Source organism: Brassica napus, chromosome C2, assembly GCF_020379485.1.
Source record: "Brassica napus cultivar Da-Ae chromosome C2, Da-Ae, whole genome shotgun sequence".
In the NCBI taxonomy this organism is placed as follows: Eukaryota; Viridiplantae; Streptophyta; class Magnoliopsida; order Brassicales; family Brassicaceae; genus Brassica; species Brassica napus.
In genome coordinates, this window is record NC_063445.1 from 54314707 (window position 1) to 54330440 (window position 15734).

A 15734-nucleotide genomic window follows, 5' to 3' on the forward strand; every position below is an offset into this window, starting at 1 on the left:
AGATAAGCTGGTCTACATAATTTATAAGTAATTTGCGTAATAATTTGCATTTGATAATCCAAAAAAAAAAATAGTACTGCAAGGTAAGTAATAGCAAGCTAACTAATTAAGAGCATCTTTATCTAAGGATACTAGATGGGTTCTTAGCGTGTGGGTCCCGCGTCGGACCCACTTTTTTTAAGAAACCGGTTACCAAAATTTCCAAATAGTAGTCGGTCCTTAAGGGTTTCTTACACTGTTCGCGGATCTCATTGACACTTGACGGCCCGCGATTGATTCGTTTTTAATTTTTTTTTTCTAAATTCGAAAAAGTAAAAAAAAAAAATTAAAAAACCCCAAATGGGGTTTATGGGATTATGATGGTCTAGAGGCTGTCAAGTAGATGAAACATTCGCATTGGCTTCCAGATTTTAAAAACTATTATACATAGGTACATGGCTTTCAAATTTTCTTATTATTTTATTAAGGTTAATTAAAAATGTTTATAACTCAATAAATCTTAGAACTGTCCATGATAGAGGGGGCCTCAATAAGCAGAAGAAGAAAGATTTGAAATGCAAACCACATTTAAATAACTCAATCACAGTGTTCATCAAAAGCCTTCTTTTCATTACCAATCAGTCTAGTACACCTGAAACCCAGCAATACATATTCGGCCACCAAAATCAATGTGAACCCCCGCGACTACGTTGGCTTCCCTGGGCCACACGGTCGCTGCGTCGTGGCCAAGGTTTCCACTTAGCTTCAAGGTATCTCCTCGGTATCAGCCGTGGATACCTCTCCTCAAAATCCCATTCCTTACCATCAAAAATTATCCCTTCAGGTGTAACCTCATGAACTGCACATGCCTTTTTATCATTACACATCTCGGCATCTATCGCGGTCATACGAATATCTACGTCCGCTGTACCGCGCACGGACCTGAAATGGCAGCGGTGAATCTCCTCCTCTAGCTTCTGGCCACCTTCCAAGAGTACATGGAGGGTATGGCCCAATGGTGGCTTCTTGGCTCGTCTCCATCCGTATTCAAGGCCACTGTTTAAAGCTTGACAGAAGTAAACGATCTCTGGACGTTTCAAGCCTTGCATTTCATTACGTATGTTTAGCTCCGTTGTGACGAAATGTGACCTCCCAGCGTAGGAGAATGCGGTGAAGTGCACCACAAGGAACCACGCTAGGGTTCTTATAAACATATCACTGTTACACGTCATTTTATTTTCCTTCTTGTGATAATTTATCTCGTGTTCTTTGCCTTGGGATTTGGTTTGTTTTTCATGCTTAGCATTTAAAAATGTGTTTCAAAACTGAAATCTGTTGCAAAGTCCATATAATTATATTTTGTTAATTGTTATTTCTTATTTGGACAGCTTTGATATGAACAATAAAAACGGCATAAATAATAGTCCATAAGAAAGATGAATAACGGAATCGGTACGTAAAATTTAACCTTTTTAGTTGGAAAACTGTGTTCAAGCTGCGAGATTGTTTCAGTGGTCATGAAACATCCAAATTACTCTCTACATAATTTTTTGATTAACAGTTATTTGTCTTGATTTTTGGCCATTCAATATTTTTTTTTAAAATACATTTTTCAATCGATTAGTTTGCTTAAATAATTTTAGGCCATTCATTTAAAAGAATTCTTGGCTTTAAGATAGTTAGAACATCATTATTTTGTTTTCATAAGTTGGATAGAGTAAAACGTAAATAAAAACTTATATTAAAATTTAGTTATTGATTTTAGTATAGTTTTTCTAAGTTTTTAAGTTACTCTTAAATTAAATTATAACTAGATCTTGACCCGCACGATTATTTTCATTTTTATACATATAAATATATAAATATTTGATTTACATGATTACTGGTATACAATTTTAACATTTATCATTTATTACTAATAGTTTAATATAATATTTTCAAACACAACAATTTTATAGTTTACATGCAGTAATTTAATTTATTTTTTCAAATTATTAGTGATATATATCTTATTAAAACATGAACATTAATTAAAAATTTACATTATGTGATATTTACGATAGTTTATATTCAATTTAATATTAATTTAGATATTAATTTTCTTACGATTATACTTGTATTTTAGATTTAGGTCATACATATAAGTTAATCGAATTATTTGTATGAATGAATAGTTGACTGAATAACATATATTAAGTGTAATTTATAAAACGTCTGTTTCATTTGAATTATTAAACAGGAAAGTGTAATGCATTGTGTTTGTTTTTGTCTTTTTAAACATGAATTTTCTCTTTATTATCTTTTTTTTTTTATGTCTCTTATGTTGTCTATTGGTGATTTAGACTTTTCTTTTCCAAAACTCTTGGATTATTTACAATGAATCTTTCAATGTTAAACTTTTATTTGCAATTATTCATCTATCATACATCATGTTATATAATTAACACTTAGACCTACAACTCTACATTTGATAATAACCACACTGAAAACAAAAATATTCATATGGAAAATATTTTTTCAAATCATTCATTTGTTATTGATGTTAATGACATAAATTGATACAATACCAATTGCACATTCAAAATTGCACAAGATAAAAGAAACAAAAACAATTACATTAATAAATACTATATGAATATCGTCTATATAAAAATAAGTTTGATTATCTTTTTGTAAACAAAGCAGCCATATACTTATACTATTGAAGAAAAAACTAAACCGACCACTATATTTAATAACAGAAACTGAATGCACTTTCAAAGAGCATTTGTAGACTGATCATTTATATTGATAGCATATTTTCATCAGTGTGGTACAAAATTCTAAATTAACAAATCCTAAATGTTAGAGATGAAAGATTTAATTGAAATATATTATTTTAAATTAATATCACAAATTTAATACAAAATTGTACATGACTATAATTACAAAATTAATTAGATACTTAAAAGATTTATTTTAATAAAAAATAAATATCATTTATATTTTAATAATTATGAAATAATTAAATATTTAAAAGGCTTGTTTAAGTGAAAAACGAAATATACATTTGTATTATAAATAAAAAATGAAAGTAATTAAATATTTTAAAATGTTTGCTATAATGAAAATATAATATATATTTATATTGTAAGAAAAAGATATGAAAAGATTTTACTCGAATATAATTCAGAAAATATATAGGAATATCTATTTGATTTTTTAGAATTAGTTAACATAATTCAAATATGTATACAAAAATTAATTTAAGTAATTTTTTAATGGATGGTACAACTTAAAAGAAATCACACATAAAATGAGGTTGTGACTTCTATTTTAATAGAAAAGATATTTTTTGTGTATGTATTTTAAGTGATTCAGATTGACAATACTACTAATTAATAATGATGCTACAAAACCAGCAATAGGATGAAGACTATAGATTGAGTTCTCTTCTAACGATTTCAATCATCATTAGCCACTATAAAAACTTGTAATGATGAGTTTTTAATGACAATAATATTTGGTGAATCTTAATTCAAGAATTTTCCGAGGACAAGTCTATCCGCAGTTAATAGTAAAATCTTTAGCAAAAAAAAAAAAAAAAAAGACTATCCGCAGTGACGTATATTCATCTAAGAAACCATATGCAACATTTCAAAAGTGATTTTGTAGATGTTTTGTGCAGTTCGGTATCAAGAACACGATTTTTCAAAACCATATTTGTAGAAAATCATACTAAATGCTCTGGATATCGTTTTCAACTTCTGATTTTTTTTTCTCAAATCTAAATACATTATTTTTTCATGGGAGAACCAAAAAAAGATACATGTATACACACACGTCCCATAATACATCAAATATCAAACGAATCACTTGTTGATCATCTTGGGCAACTTAGGTTGAGTGTGGCGATGAGGCCAAGGAGTCCAATGAAAAAGCTCATTAGTATCTTTCATCAAAAGACCTTCACGCCTTATCGCTAAAACACATCTATAACCAGGACATCGACTTCCAAGCGCAGGAGTTATCTCAATATCAAGATTAACATAACCCAAACTAGACCGGAAATGGCACCGGTTAACAACCTTTGCGTTCGGGTTAACAGAGTAAAAGAAGAACTTGGCGAAAAACACGTCTCCTGGAAGAGACCTAGTCCAGTGTTTCCGACCAATGCTGCACTGGAACCCAGCTTTTGGTTTCTTGATCCCTTTCAGCTCGTTGATAGCTTCGAAGATCACGTTGGTTCCATCTTTCAGTTCGAAGTCTGAGCTGTAGTATTCGCTGGGATGAACCGCTTCGTAATCAGCATAATGGTTAATCAGAGGGTTCTCAACGTGGCTGGTGGTTTGTATCACAAGGCACAGACATAATAAGGCTCCAAAAATCAGTTTGTTTCCCATTTCTCCTTTGCTTTTAGGGGTTTTTTTTTTGTAAACTGTCTTTATTTTTTGAGTTCATCTCATTTTTCCTTATATACAAAAACTGATTATTTAGAGACCGTTATATGCTCAAAATAGAAGGATGTTGTAACATTCTTTATTTATCATATGTTTGTTCAGTTGGTTGATAAATATAGTAACTTTCTTAACCATAACTGTTGCTAATCTGGAGTCTTATGTTATATTCTCTCCGTATCAAAAATACAAGTTTTAGAGTTTTTAAACAAATTAATAAAAAAATTAATTTTGGTTAGAAAATGCATTATTTTTGTGATTAACGATTTTCTATAGTTTTAACAATTAGAAATTCAAATAAAAACAATTAATTTTTAAAAAGTTTACAATTTACCATTATTCATTGAAAATGTACAAAATATATATCTTTTAAACAAATAATTTTTTTAAAAGATGGATTTTTTTTATAACAGAGGAGGGAGTACATTTCATCAAGTCTCATCCCACAAACATATAAGCCAACGCACATTGAAACCTTAGAATTGACAGAAATGGCATCTTACTAATCAACAAAACAGAGGAGTGTACATGTGCAAACATCCAAGGCCTGATCCTCCTCTCTCAGGTCACCGTGAACCAAGCCACCATCATTATCTAACCATCATGAAGCTTAGCGATGGCCTCCCAAATCTGAGCAGACCGTTCCTCGACAGCTCCATTGGCCCTAAACTCAAGGAAAACGTCTTCAACGGAGACTCCTTCAATGTACTCTAGTGTCAAGGAGTGAAACAGAGGATCCACAGCGTACAGGAGAGGACTACAAACACGGAGCTTTATTGCCCTTGTCATACACCTAGCTTCCTACATTCAAGAACGTGATAAGCACGTGAACATATTCAAGTTCAAGAAAAAAATGTGATTTGATGAAACCAACAGCATTCTACATACATCTGGTTCCACTTGTCTCTGTCCTACTAATTCAATTGTTTTATTTAAATTAAAATTAAATTAGTCAATTTAACAATTATTATTTTGTTTTTAAGAACCTCCTTTTTGGAAACTAATCGATAATGTTGCTCTTAAGTCTTTCATTTGAAAAACTCAAAACAAAGTGAGAGTTTCAAAATAAATTTTTCACTTTATCAATTAAAATTTTTCCTTTTGTTTAAAATGTAATTACAAAATTAACTTATACTAATAGTATATTTTTGAGATACAATTGTTAAGAATTGATAACAATTAATCTCTATCGACTTCTTCTTAATGTTGTCACTGTGTTCAATGAGATCTACCCATTTACTTTTAAGATACATATTTGATGTAAGTTCTATATATCATAATCTCAGCAGGTCCTTTTAAAATTCATATAATGCTAGTGATATCTCTCACTAATAAAAAAACTCATATTGTTTAAAATTCTACGTGGACATCCTTAAGAACATCCATAGTCTCAACTTTTATCAGTGTAAAATAAAACACACATAGCTGTGATCATATTACAGAGCTGGCCTTGTAACTGTACCATTTAGTAAGAAGAGGGTGAGAAGGAAAATAGGGAGATCGGTTGCCCTAAATTTCGTTCTCTCTCTGTCCCGAATATCAAGGCGCCGAACTTGTTCTGCCGCTTGTCTCATCCCCTCTTTGTTTTGTACTTAGTCTACCTCTAGTTCGAGTCTTCTTGTTCATTTTTGCTCAGCTCTCAGTCAGATTTGATGTCTTCTCCGACGGCGTCGAACAGCTCCTCCTCACACGACGCTCTGATGCTCCCCGTACGGACTTGGAATCTACTCCCACCGCGTTCACGTGCCTCTCTCTACGCCACTGGTGCTCCAGAGATCTATATCTTCGAAAAAATCCGCCACTCCGGCGAAGTTCCTGAAACACCTCCGATTTGGCTTGCCGGACGTTTCGTCTGCTTTGGGGAACCTCTCGATGCCCCCTGCTCCTCAGGCGCCAGCACCCTCCCTTCCTCCAGCGACCACCCAAAACCGTTCATTTCTCTAGTCGTGATATCGGAAGGGTCAGGGATGCGAAGGATTTGTTGTTCATGGGCCAGGCCCCTTACTGTTGCGGTGGAGGCCCTAGCCTCTTCCATCCTCCGATCTGAAGATACCAGATCTGCAACGCCGAACGTGACTCTTCAGATCTTCCTCAGCGGGGACTCACAGGGTCGTCTCCTACGACTCAACCTGCATCTCATCGAAACTTTATTCCTATATCCAAGCAGTTAAGGCTTCAACCCGACCATCCCAAAGCTCCTTGCCTCTTATCCAATGTTTACTCACACATGCTGAACAGAAACGAATACGATGACAGTTTGCTCAAGTTTCTTTCGGTTACAACAAGTTGGCCTAGACACGGTAATGTCAAGGTCCGAGCTTCTAACCCGATTAAACTGTATGCTTCGTCACCAAATTCGATTGTCCTAAGCGCTTCTTTGAAAGTGAAGCTAGAGTTGGAGATTCACCTAGTCTCTTGGATAAGTCTTGTGGTTGTTAGAGCTGTCAGTATGCGTTTCAATGCCAAATCCAGGCACATAAAGCCTTTTGATACTATTGCGGTTGAGAAAGACTCTCCTGCATCTCTCTCCATGAGAGGTGAATCATTTCAGGTGTTCAATCTGGTATTGAACTCTTCCAAATCCCTTTCATTAGGGTATTTCAACGTAGTTTCAGACTATTTTAAGCTCTTTCGAACTGTGGTTTCAAGGATTCAAACAAAGATTATCTGCGAGTTTCTCTATTTCGAACAAGTCTCTCTTTTTAACACTTCTATCCTATGTTTTACTGTTTCTGTTGTTCATCGTACCGTCAAGTTTACCTCTGGTTGTAATCATTGAGACCTCTTGGATTTGAATTAATGAAATTTGTGACAAAAAAAAAAAAGTAAGAAGAGGGTTGTATCGGTTTAAATTTATAGTATGTGTGGTCTCTTGTTTCTTGCAATATTATGGGAGAGACTTACATAAAAAGACACTTTCTGAGTTTACTTTACTCTATAAGACACAATGTAACTTTGACACACTTTAGTTTGACAGCTGTCTTTTTCATGACAGAAATAACCTTGCTTTTGGTAAAGAAAATATTGTTTGTTTTAAAAATGCAAATGTAAGGAAACTCAGTTTCTTTGTAGTTACAATTAATGATAAAGTCATAAAGCAAAAAGTTAGATATGTGGATTTACGTGAATTGATCGTGTACGTCGGATCATTTTGATGAAAGTAGATCAACAGCTGGAAGAAAACATGCTTTATGGAGTGTAATTAATGGGTTGCAAAGGTTGAGAAAGTTAGTGAAGAATTTAAAGTTTTCGTCAGAGCTTGTTATCTTGGAAGCTATAGTGAAAGAGATGGTGAACAGTGGAAAGCGATGGAGATTGAGCATATGTTCATACTCTCCACACAAAAGCTCTGTTTTCTAATAATTCAATGTTTTTTTAATATTTTTTATTGTGAGTAACTTGTTTTTCCTCAACTTATGTTTATACTCTTCACGATATATTCATCCATGAACTACCCAGCATACTATCCACGAAAAATCCATCCACGATACACTATTCACGAGACACCATCCACGACACACTATCCATGAGAAATCCATCCACGATACATTCATCTATAACCACCATCCACATATCACCCGTTCATGAGCCTTATAGATGATAGGAAAGTTTCCAGATATCCTTGAATCAGTACACATGCTCTCATGCATGGTTCGTAAGATCACAAAGTCTAAGACATTGCGTACTTGAGTTTCCACTTGATTGTACAAAAATTTGAAATAAAAACAGCCAATTGCATAGCTTTTCTATAAAAATTGTTAACACAATTCTCTTGTTCACAAAGTATCTTGTCCATAACTATCTTGTCCACAAATCTTTCTTCCACAACTTTGACGTCCACAATTCTCTCATCCACAATTCTCTTTATTATACGACTTGTGTTTATGTTTTCCAGATGTGGTTTTGTTCTGGTTTGAATACATCAGAGATGGTAGAGCGTTCTGTAGCGTGGAGTATAGATCGAAGCAGATGGTCATGGATGAAGAAAAAAAGCTTTTGACGAGACAAATGTTCTTTCATGGCTGTTAAAGCAACGAAGCCTGACTCACCGGCCCCGATGTCTTGTGGTGGTCATCACCGTCACTGTCGTTTAACTTGTTTGATTCTTATATATATAAGTTTTAAATTTCAAATCATGATACAAGAAAAAAAGAATACGAAAACAAAATAAAAATTATAAAGGTGAAGATTTAGCACATTCCATTTTTACAATTTCTAGATCTAGAGCAAAAGAATTGAATTTAAAAAAAGAAAGGAGTTGGTCTCGTTGGTTTCCAGAAGAAGACTTGAATTTTTTTTTTAAAGAAAGAAAAATGAATTATTGGATGGTTCAGTTTCTAATCAGTTATTTCTGGTTAGGAGATGTAACCAAGTTCACTTACATACTAGTTAAAGGGTTTATTGGTCAATTTAACATGAGAAAATGCCTTCAATATCCAATGTGTCTTTTAGCGTAATTGGAAACTTTAATTGTGTCTCTTAGAGTAAATTTTTCATATTATGGATGTTCTATGGGATCATAACTTCACACTATTACATGTCTCCACTTAAAAATAAACCTGAACGTCAACATGATATTGGTATGTTGTAAAAACAAAAAGATAAACTCCACGAGGAATATGAGAGACACTTGGTTCGAAATCTAACATAAGCCATTATATTTAATTTAACATTAAATTTATAAAAAAAAAACATCTCAAATCATATGTTTGAATGTACAAAGATCTTTGTCATCATATCCATACGTTAGCTTTCATCAGCACGAGTTAAACCAGCATCGTTACCTAAGTTCTTTAATCGAATAAGTAGTGGGACAACATCCTTCCCAAGATCCGGTCTATCTCTTTTTCTAAGCTCAGCGCATCTCAACGACATAGCTGCAAAAGCTTGAGCCTCTTGTAGAGGCCAATCGGGCACGGTCGGATCAAGCATGTCCTTTAAAGTTCCTCTACTGATTGCCCTCGAGACATGGTGAGCCAGTCCCATGGGAGGCCTTGCGGTAATGATCTGGAGCAGCATTATCCCCAACGAGTATATGTCTGACTTTGTGGTTAACATTCCTGTCTGTTGGTACTCAGGGTCTATGTAACAGAATGTTCCTGCCGCAGATGTCATATGGTATTGCGTGACGTTATTAGCTACTGACGCAGGGACTAGCCGTGCTAAACCAACGTCGCTGATCTTGCTCACGTAGTTTTTGTCTAAGAGTATGTTGGCCGGTTTGAGGTCACGGTGAACAAGAGGTTCTGGTTTAGCTTGATGGAGGAATGATAAGGCAGTAGCAATCTCTGCCGCTATTTCGAAACGTTTCCTCCAAGAAAGCGGTTTAGAGTTTCCTCTCCGAATGAGTATGTCCTCTAAGCTCCCATTTTCCATCAACTCATAAACCAAGCATCCATATTCTGGACATGCACCAAGGAGAAGGACCATGTGAGGATGCCTTATGCTACTTAGAACTTCAACCTGTAACATGAGAGTATACAAAATCATGAGACTAAAGCCATCTCCATTGGAGGTTTCTTAACATCTCTACCAAAAGTTATAATATTTTAATAAGATAATTTTTTAAAAATATTTCCACTAAAATATTACTATTATTTATAGCAAGAGACTTTTGTTGAAAGATAATCAATGCGGATGCCCTAAACTAAGAAAATAATATTGGATAACAAAAATATAAAAATAGAAACCCTACCTCTTGTTGAAATTGTTTTTTTCCTTGAGCAGCATCTGGTCTCAATACTTTAATGGCAACAGGAGTGTGGTCAAGTTCGCCTTTGTACACAGGTCCATAACCTCCTTCTCCAATTTTTCTGTGATTTGCAAAGTTCTCTGTGGCTTCTTCGATCTCTTCTATGGAATATCTTCTGTAACGAACATCGTTATGTGCTAAAGCATTCATTGCACGGTCTTTATCCTCTGATTCATTTCTTGCTTTTATCTCTGCTTGCTTTCTTCTTTGTCCTTCTAGCTCTGCCATTCTCTGAGCTTTCTCAGCTGCCTCTAAGGCCGTTCTGCACTTTGCCTTCTCCATTTCTGCCACTGCTAATGCTGCTTCTTCAGATAGCTTGGCTTTCTCGAATTTAAGAGCTTCTTCTATTTTCCATTGGTTTAGCTCGTTTGCCTAGAAAAAAAACCACAAATATTATATGCAACAATACGCTTTTCTATTTCTTTTTAATAGAGAACTTTCAGAAAAAGAAAAAAATGTTTCAAATTAGATTACGTTCTCAATTTTCAATATTAAAAATATTAACATTTTTTATTATATCTCTTTATATTTAGTAGTTTATATTTTATTTAGTTGAATTGTGATTCAGTGGATAGTTAATTATGTTTTTGGTCAGAAAAATATACAAAACTATTTAAAAAAAATTATGTGCATAAACCAAAACTTCAAGTAATAAGAAACAGAGGAAATATCATGTTTTATTATATTTTAGATATAATTTTAGTCAAAACAACTTAGAAAACTAATGGAGTACCTTTCTTTTTGCTGTAAGTGCTTCTTTACAAGCTGAGCTATACATATCCATAGTTTGCTTTAGTTCAAGCTTCAGCCTTCTCATTTCAGCTTCAATATCTTTCTGTGAATAGAGTAAGAACCAAGGACTTAAGAGAAATTATACTTTTAATTCTTAAATCTTAGAAAGAAGATCATTAAAAAAAGAGTACGGTTGTTTGAGCATTAGACTCGTCTGAAGAACATGATGCGCCATATACATCTGAATTATGAGAAGATATATCAATGGAGCCCCTCATACCACCTTCAGATTCATCAGAAAAGGAACTTTGTATCGTGGGATTCCTTTGAAACGCAACTTGGGTAAAGGCATTGTTGAAATCCATCGACCCATTTATAGGGGCTTTGTGCCTTTCTTGCGTGGGGTTGTTGGGGGTACGATTGTGTGGGTATATCTCTGTAGGTTTTCTCCTTGCACTACGTTGGCCACTAAAATATATTAAAAAACGTACGTGTTAGATGATATTATGGGTCCATAAGGTCCAACTCTCAATGCCGTTTGTTTTAGCATGAGCAAGTGATTAGGAATAAAATGGCTAAGCACATCAAATATATGTTTAATAAGAACAATCGTATTGAGAATCTCTCACCAAAAATATATATATTTAATTAGAAAATCTTTCAAAAGCTTAAGAGATTCATATCAAAGTCTCTCAAATGATAGAAGAAACGAAAGATTGGTTTACTTACGTAGGCACAGGATCTTGCTCGCTATCCGATAAAGACTGGATTAGAAATCCAGACGAGGGTACACGAGGAGGTGCAAGTGTGTTGGTGATAGGTCTTTGAGCTGGTCGAGAAGACTGAACTTTTCCTTTGGATATTACGTAGACCGAACAAAAATCAGGTATCGATTTCATTATGGCACCTTGCACGTCGTGGTGTTTACTAAACATAAGAGACCTAGCAAATGTGTATGTGCTCTTGGCGGATGCTCCCAACACAAGATTGTTAACCAGGTTGCTATTAACATACTCCAAGATTGCTTTCGCCACGTCCGAATAGTCTATAACAGCCTCCGACATGGAAATCTACTAATTAAGAGTAACGTTAAAAACATATTCGTTTCATGCATGAGAAAACGACATGAAAGAAAGGTTATATTACCCCTTTGCGTGCACAATATCCTCGATATGGAATGAAAAGCTGGTTTAGGTCATCACTTGCTCCATTCCCTCCATCTACAGTTTACAAAAAAAAAAAATCTTTGATATACATGATGAAAATGCAGGGCTAGTTTTGGCTAAAGTCGGATGAAACATCCTGCTTAACCCAAATTTTTAAAGATTTATTATTTATAAGTTGCATGCCTCCCAAATTATGTCCTCTAATTCTCAGACCAGACCCTGTAAAAATAAAGGTAAGATACTTACAATTTGAACTTTTGAGACGAACATGAAGAAGAATGATGAGTGGGTTGTGAATGGTATTGGCTAGATGGTCGACGGCCCAACGAACCGCGTAATGGCTATGCTTCTCTTTGTCAATGGCAATCACTGTTGAGTTTACCGGAGAATGGCTATCGTCTGACGAGTACGGTGGAGCCATCGTCGGTAGAGTGCAACTCAAGGCAGAAGAATTATTCTCAAGGTCAAGAGAAGAGAAATGCTTCTTGCTTGTGGTCTAAGTTTCTCCTCTCAAATTCAACGATTGGTGTTATACGAATAAACCATTATCCTAAAACTTAGCTGATTAAAGGATCAAGTTTCTATCAACCACTGATTTGTAACACCTTTTCTTTCGGTAAAAACGAAAAAGGTATTTTTAGATACGTATTGTTAATATATTCTCGAAACTACTACTTTACATTATAAAGAGTTCGTTCTATTTTCAACAAATAGTATGAATTCTCCTAAAATATATTTGTAACAACATCATAGCACTAGTTTCCAGCAGTCAACGTTTCAACGTACATAAAAATGCATGTTAATGAATACAATAATGCTTATTTTATAATATAATCGATTACACAATTATTATTTGTTTATTTTAATTTATATCTCTTATAAGTATTGTAATTTAACCAAGCGCTTGCGGTCGAGTGGCGCGAGGCGAATTCGTTGGTCCTAAGGGCCGCGGGTTCGATCTTCCTCCTCAGATATGCCCAAGTGTTTGGCCAGGCAATTGGGTATATAATTCCCATAGTAACAAATGGGCTGTCTCGCGCCGAGGGGTTAGTCCCCTGGGGGTTGAGATCCCTCCAGGTTAATCAAAAAAAAAAAAAAAAGTATTGTAATTTTTTTATTAATGATTTCATTATGATTGGTTCTTACTTAGATTAAAAACATGCATTATATTGAAAAAGTAAAGGTTTCCTGTAACCAACTTCGTGCTATCCCTGAACTGTAAAACATAAAATGCATGACATTTTACACAAACGCAGAAGACAAAAACAACACACAGTTTCCTAGCTTAGCTTTCATAATTCATGCCTTCATTTTCTATCTTCCTCCATGGTCACTGTCCTGCATCACCATTCACCGACAAACAACACACCAAATGAGATGAAGAATCTCTACAGGCAAAACCGAGCATTGAATTTTACTCGAGCTATTTTTTATTAAAGAATGTTAAATTTATTCAAATAAAAAAAAAACTTTTTTACAACATGTGTAACTCTGTTTTTTGAGTTTTGTTTAAGTATGAAGTGAAAACAAACAAACTTTAACCCATCACCACTCCCTGGTAGCAAACCAGGTCGTTAGTGCTGTTGTAAACCATCGACTCCTACTGGTTTACTAGCTTTGATGTCTAAATTTCATTTTATAGACGTTTTACAGCATTGCTCGGTTTGAGATGTTATGACTTGAACCAAAGAGTGTCCTCTAATGATAGAGATGGTTTATCGGCAGATTCAGAGGGAGAGCCGTAAGTAGAGCTCTCTACTTGAAAAGTAACCATTGTGTTCATAAGGAGTTGGTATAGTAATTTTCTGCTTATATTTGCATTGATATTTCAAGATTGCTAACTTATAAAATGGTATGACGGTCTCTGGATTATATTACCACTGATTCTCACTTGTAACAAAATAAGATGCTATAGAAGTACTACTGATTCATAATAAATCTCTCAAAATTTGTGAATCTGTCAACCAGTTTACATTAAATACAAAGAACTTAGAAGCAGTATAAATATAATAAACATTGTAAAGTCTCAAGAACAGATTCATAAGAGCACATACCATGATTTGACCAAAAAAAAAAGAGCACATACCATGAATAGCATTGGTTATAGTAAAACCAAAAAATTTATAAAATACTTAGGAGCCTTAGTACATGCTTGAGTGATTGTGGGAGCCCTCATAAGTTGTTATAACAAAGCTTGGATCATCTTTATCTCTTTCAACCCTTTTCTTCACTGGACAGGCATCAGCTGCACATTTGTAGTAGTTTCTGCAAAAATCATTACAATTAGAGTCTCAAGAATATAGTTGATATTCAGGTCAGGTCATAAGGGCGGATCCCAATGTCTGAACTAGCTCAACTCTAACAGGCATGTCATGTTTTTTTCTTTTGGTTTCTCAAATTTGGTATGCTTCTTTAGAACTAAGAGATCTTTCTGTGTGTTTCTTGGTCATAAGAGTATGAAATGATTTCAGATTTGAAAAGACTTAATGTTGAGAAAATGTTGTTCTTGTTCCTACCTGGGATGTGGGCTGTTCTTCACCATCTTCTTGCCATACTTTCTCCACTTGAAACCGTCGTCAAGCACTTCAACATCAGACCTTGTCTTGAATGCAACTCTCTCTTTAACTTTCTTCTTTTCTTTCTTTACTTGAGTTTCTTGAATAAGGAAAAAAAACAGATTCAGCTTAGAATATGACCTGTAAACTCCATTTTGATTCATCTAAAGAGTCTTAGGTTCATGTCCTAGTGTCTAAGATCAGCATAGACTACAATCAGAGACATGTTTCAAGGGAGTGTGTTGTATATGTACTGTGTAGACAGATCTTTAGATCACAACCAAAGATTCATATGAATCATGATTCCATTTTCATTCAAGATGAACCTTTCTTTCTTATATGGTTTCCACAGAACGAAAGAGAAACTTACCGGCAGAAGCAGAGGCAACAGAAGCTTTAGTACTTGGAGATGTGGGCTGAATGAAACTGCTAGAGGAACCGGAGAAGAAAACAGCATCAACATTGGTCTGATAACCATAAGAATGATTCATCCCGGAAACAGCAGAGACAAGATCATCGTCCATCCATTCATCTGTCAAGTATAGATCCGGAAGTCCCAACCCTGAGTGAGTATCATCGCTGAAACTTCTCGCCAAGTTTGTCTCTTCATCATTCATAACTCAAAAACACTACTATGTATTCATATAAAAAGAATGTTTCAAGAAATCTTTTTTTTTTTGGAATATGAAGACTTAACTTTAGAAAGGAAGCTTCAAGGTAAGCGTTAATAAAATATATAATCTGTAGAAACGTGTACTTTGTGGGTACAAATTTCATAAGGAAGCTTACATAAGAAAGATGATGCTGCTTCAAAACATGTTTGGTCTTACAAAGACTTGTGGTTGACTTGTGTCTTGGTCCACAACTACTTTTTTTTTTGCAAGTCTTTTCATTAAGTCTCTTGGTGCAAGGAACTTAAGGCTTAAGTTACGTTCCCACAAAGTAACATCATCATCACTGAGAATAATACTAATGCATTATATGGATTAGAGACTGTTGAATTTTCTAGTCAAGAGGACTTTGTTATTCTTCCTACTTCATAGACCCTAGTAAGTAGTATAACTTTTGCAGTAGTCACAGGATCATAATTTTTTCTGAGTTTAGTAAAAAAGAA

At 34.5% G+C, this 15734-nt stretch overlaps 4 protein-coding genes across 4 annotated transcripts; all 4 read right to left on the reverse strand.

The window, feature by feature from the left end:
• Positions 1-665: 665 nt before the first annotated feature.
• LOC106378898 lies at positions 666-1211 on the reverse strand. The gene has a single exon (XM_013818950.2). It carries the CDS (start codon positions 1209-1211, stop codon positions 666-668), a length of 546 nt encoding a protein of 181 aa, XP_013674404.2.
• Positions 1212-3830: 2619 nt separating this feature from the next.
• On the reverse strand, positions 3831-5110 carry BNAC02G40160D. Its single transcript, XM_013818951.2, has one exon. It carries the CDS (start codon positions 4359-4361, stop codon positions 3831-3833), a length of 531 nt encoding a protein of 176 aa, XP_013674405.1. The 5' UTR covers positions 4362-5110.
• A 3894-nt stretch (positions 5111-9004) lies between these two features.
• LOC106378900 (U-box domain-containing protein 51-like) lies at positions 9005-12551 on the reverse strand. Its single transcript, XM_013818952.3, has 7 exons — positions 12312-12551; positions 12046-12119; positions 11629-11969; positions 11091-11367; positions 10901-11002; positions 10111-10539; positions 9005-9878 (listed from the first exon to the last, which is right to left on the reverse strand). Exons 1-7 carry the CDS (start codon positions 12484-12486, stop codon positions 9162-9164), a joined length of 2115 nt encoding a protein of 704 aa, XP_013674406.2. The 5' UTR covers positions 12487-12551; the 3' UTR covers positions 9005-9161.
• Positions 12552-13972: 1421 nt separating this feature from the next.
• LOC106380006 (probable WRKY transcription factor 50) lies at positions 13973-15437 on the reverse strand. The gene is made up of 3 exons (XM_013819838.3): positions 14991-15437; positions 14582-14720; positions 13973-14330 (listed from the first exon to the last, which is right to left on the reverse strand). Exons 1-3 carry the CDS (start codon positions 15235-15237, stop codon positions 14207-14209), a joined length of 510 nt encoding a protein of 169 aa, XP_013675292.1. The 5' UTR covers positions 15238-15437; the 3' UTR covers positions 13973-14206.
• Positions 15438-15734: the final 297 nt, after the last annotated feature.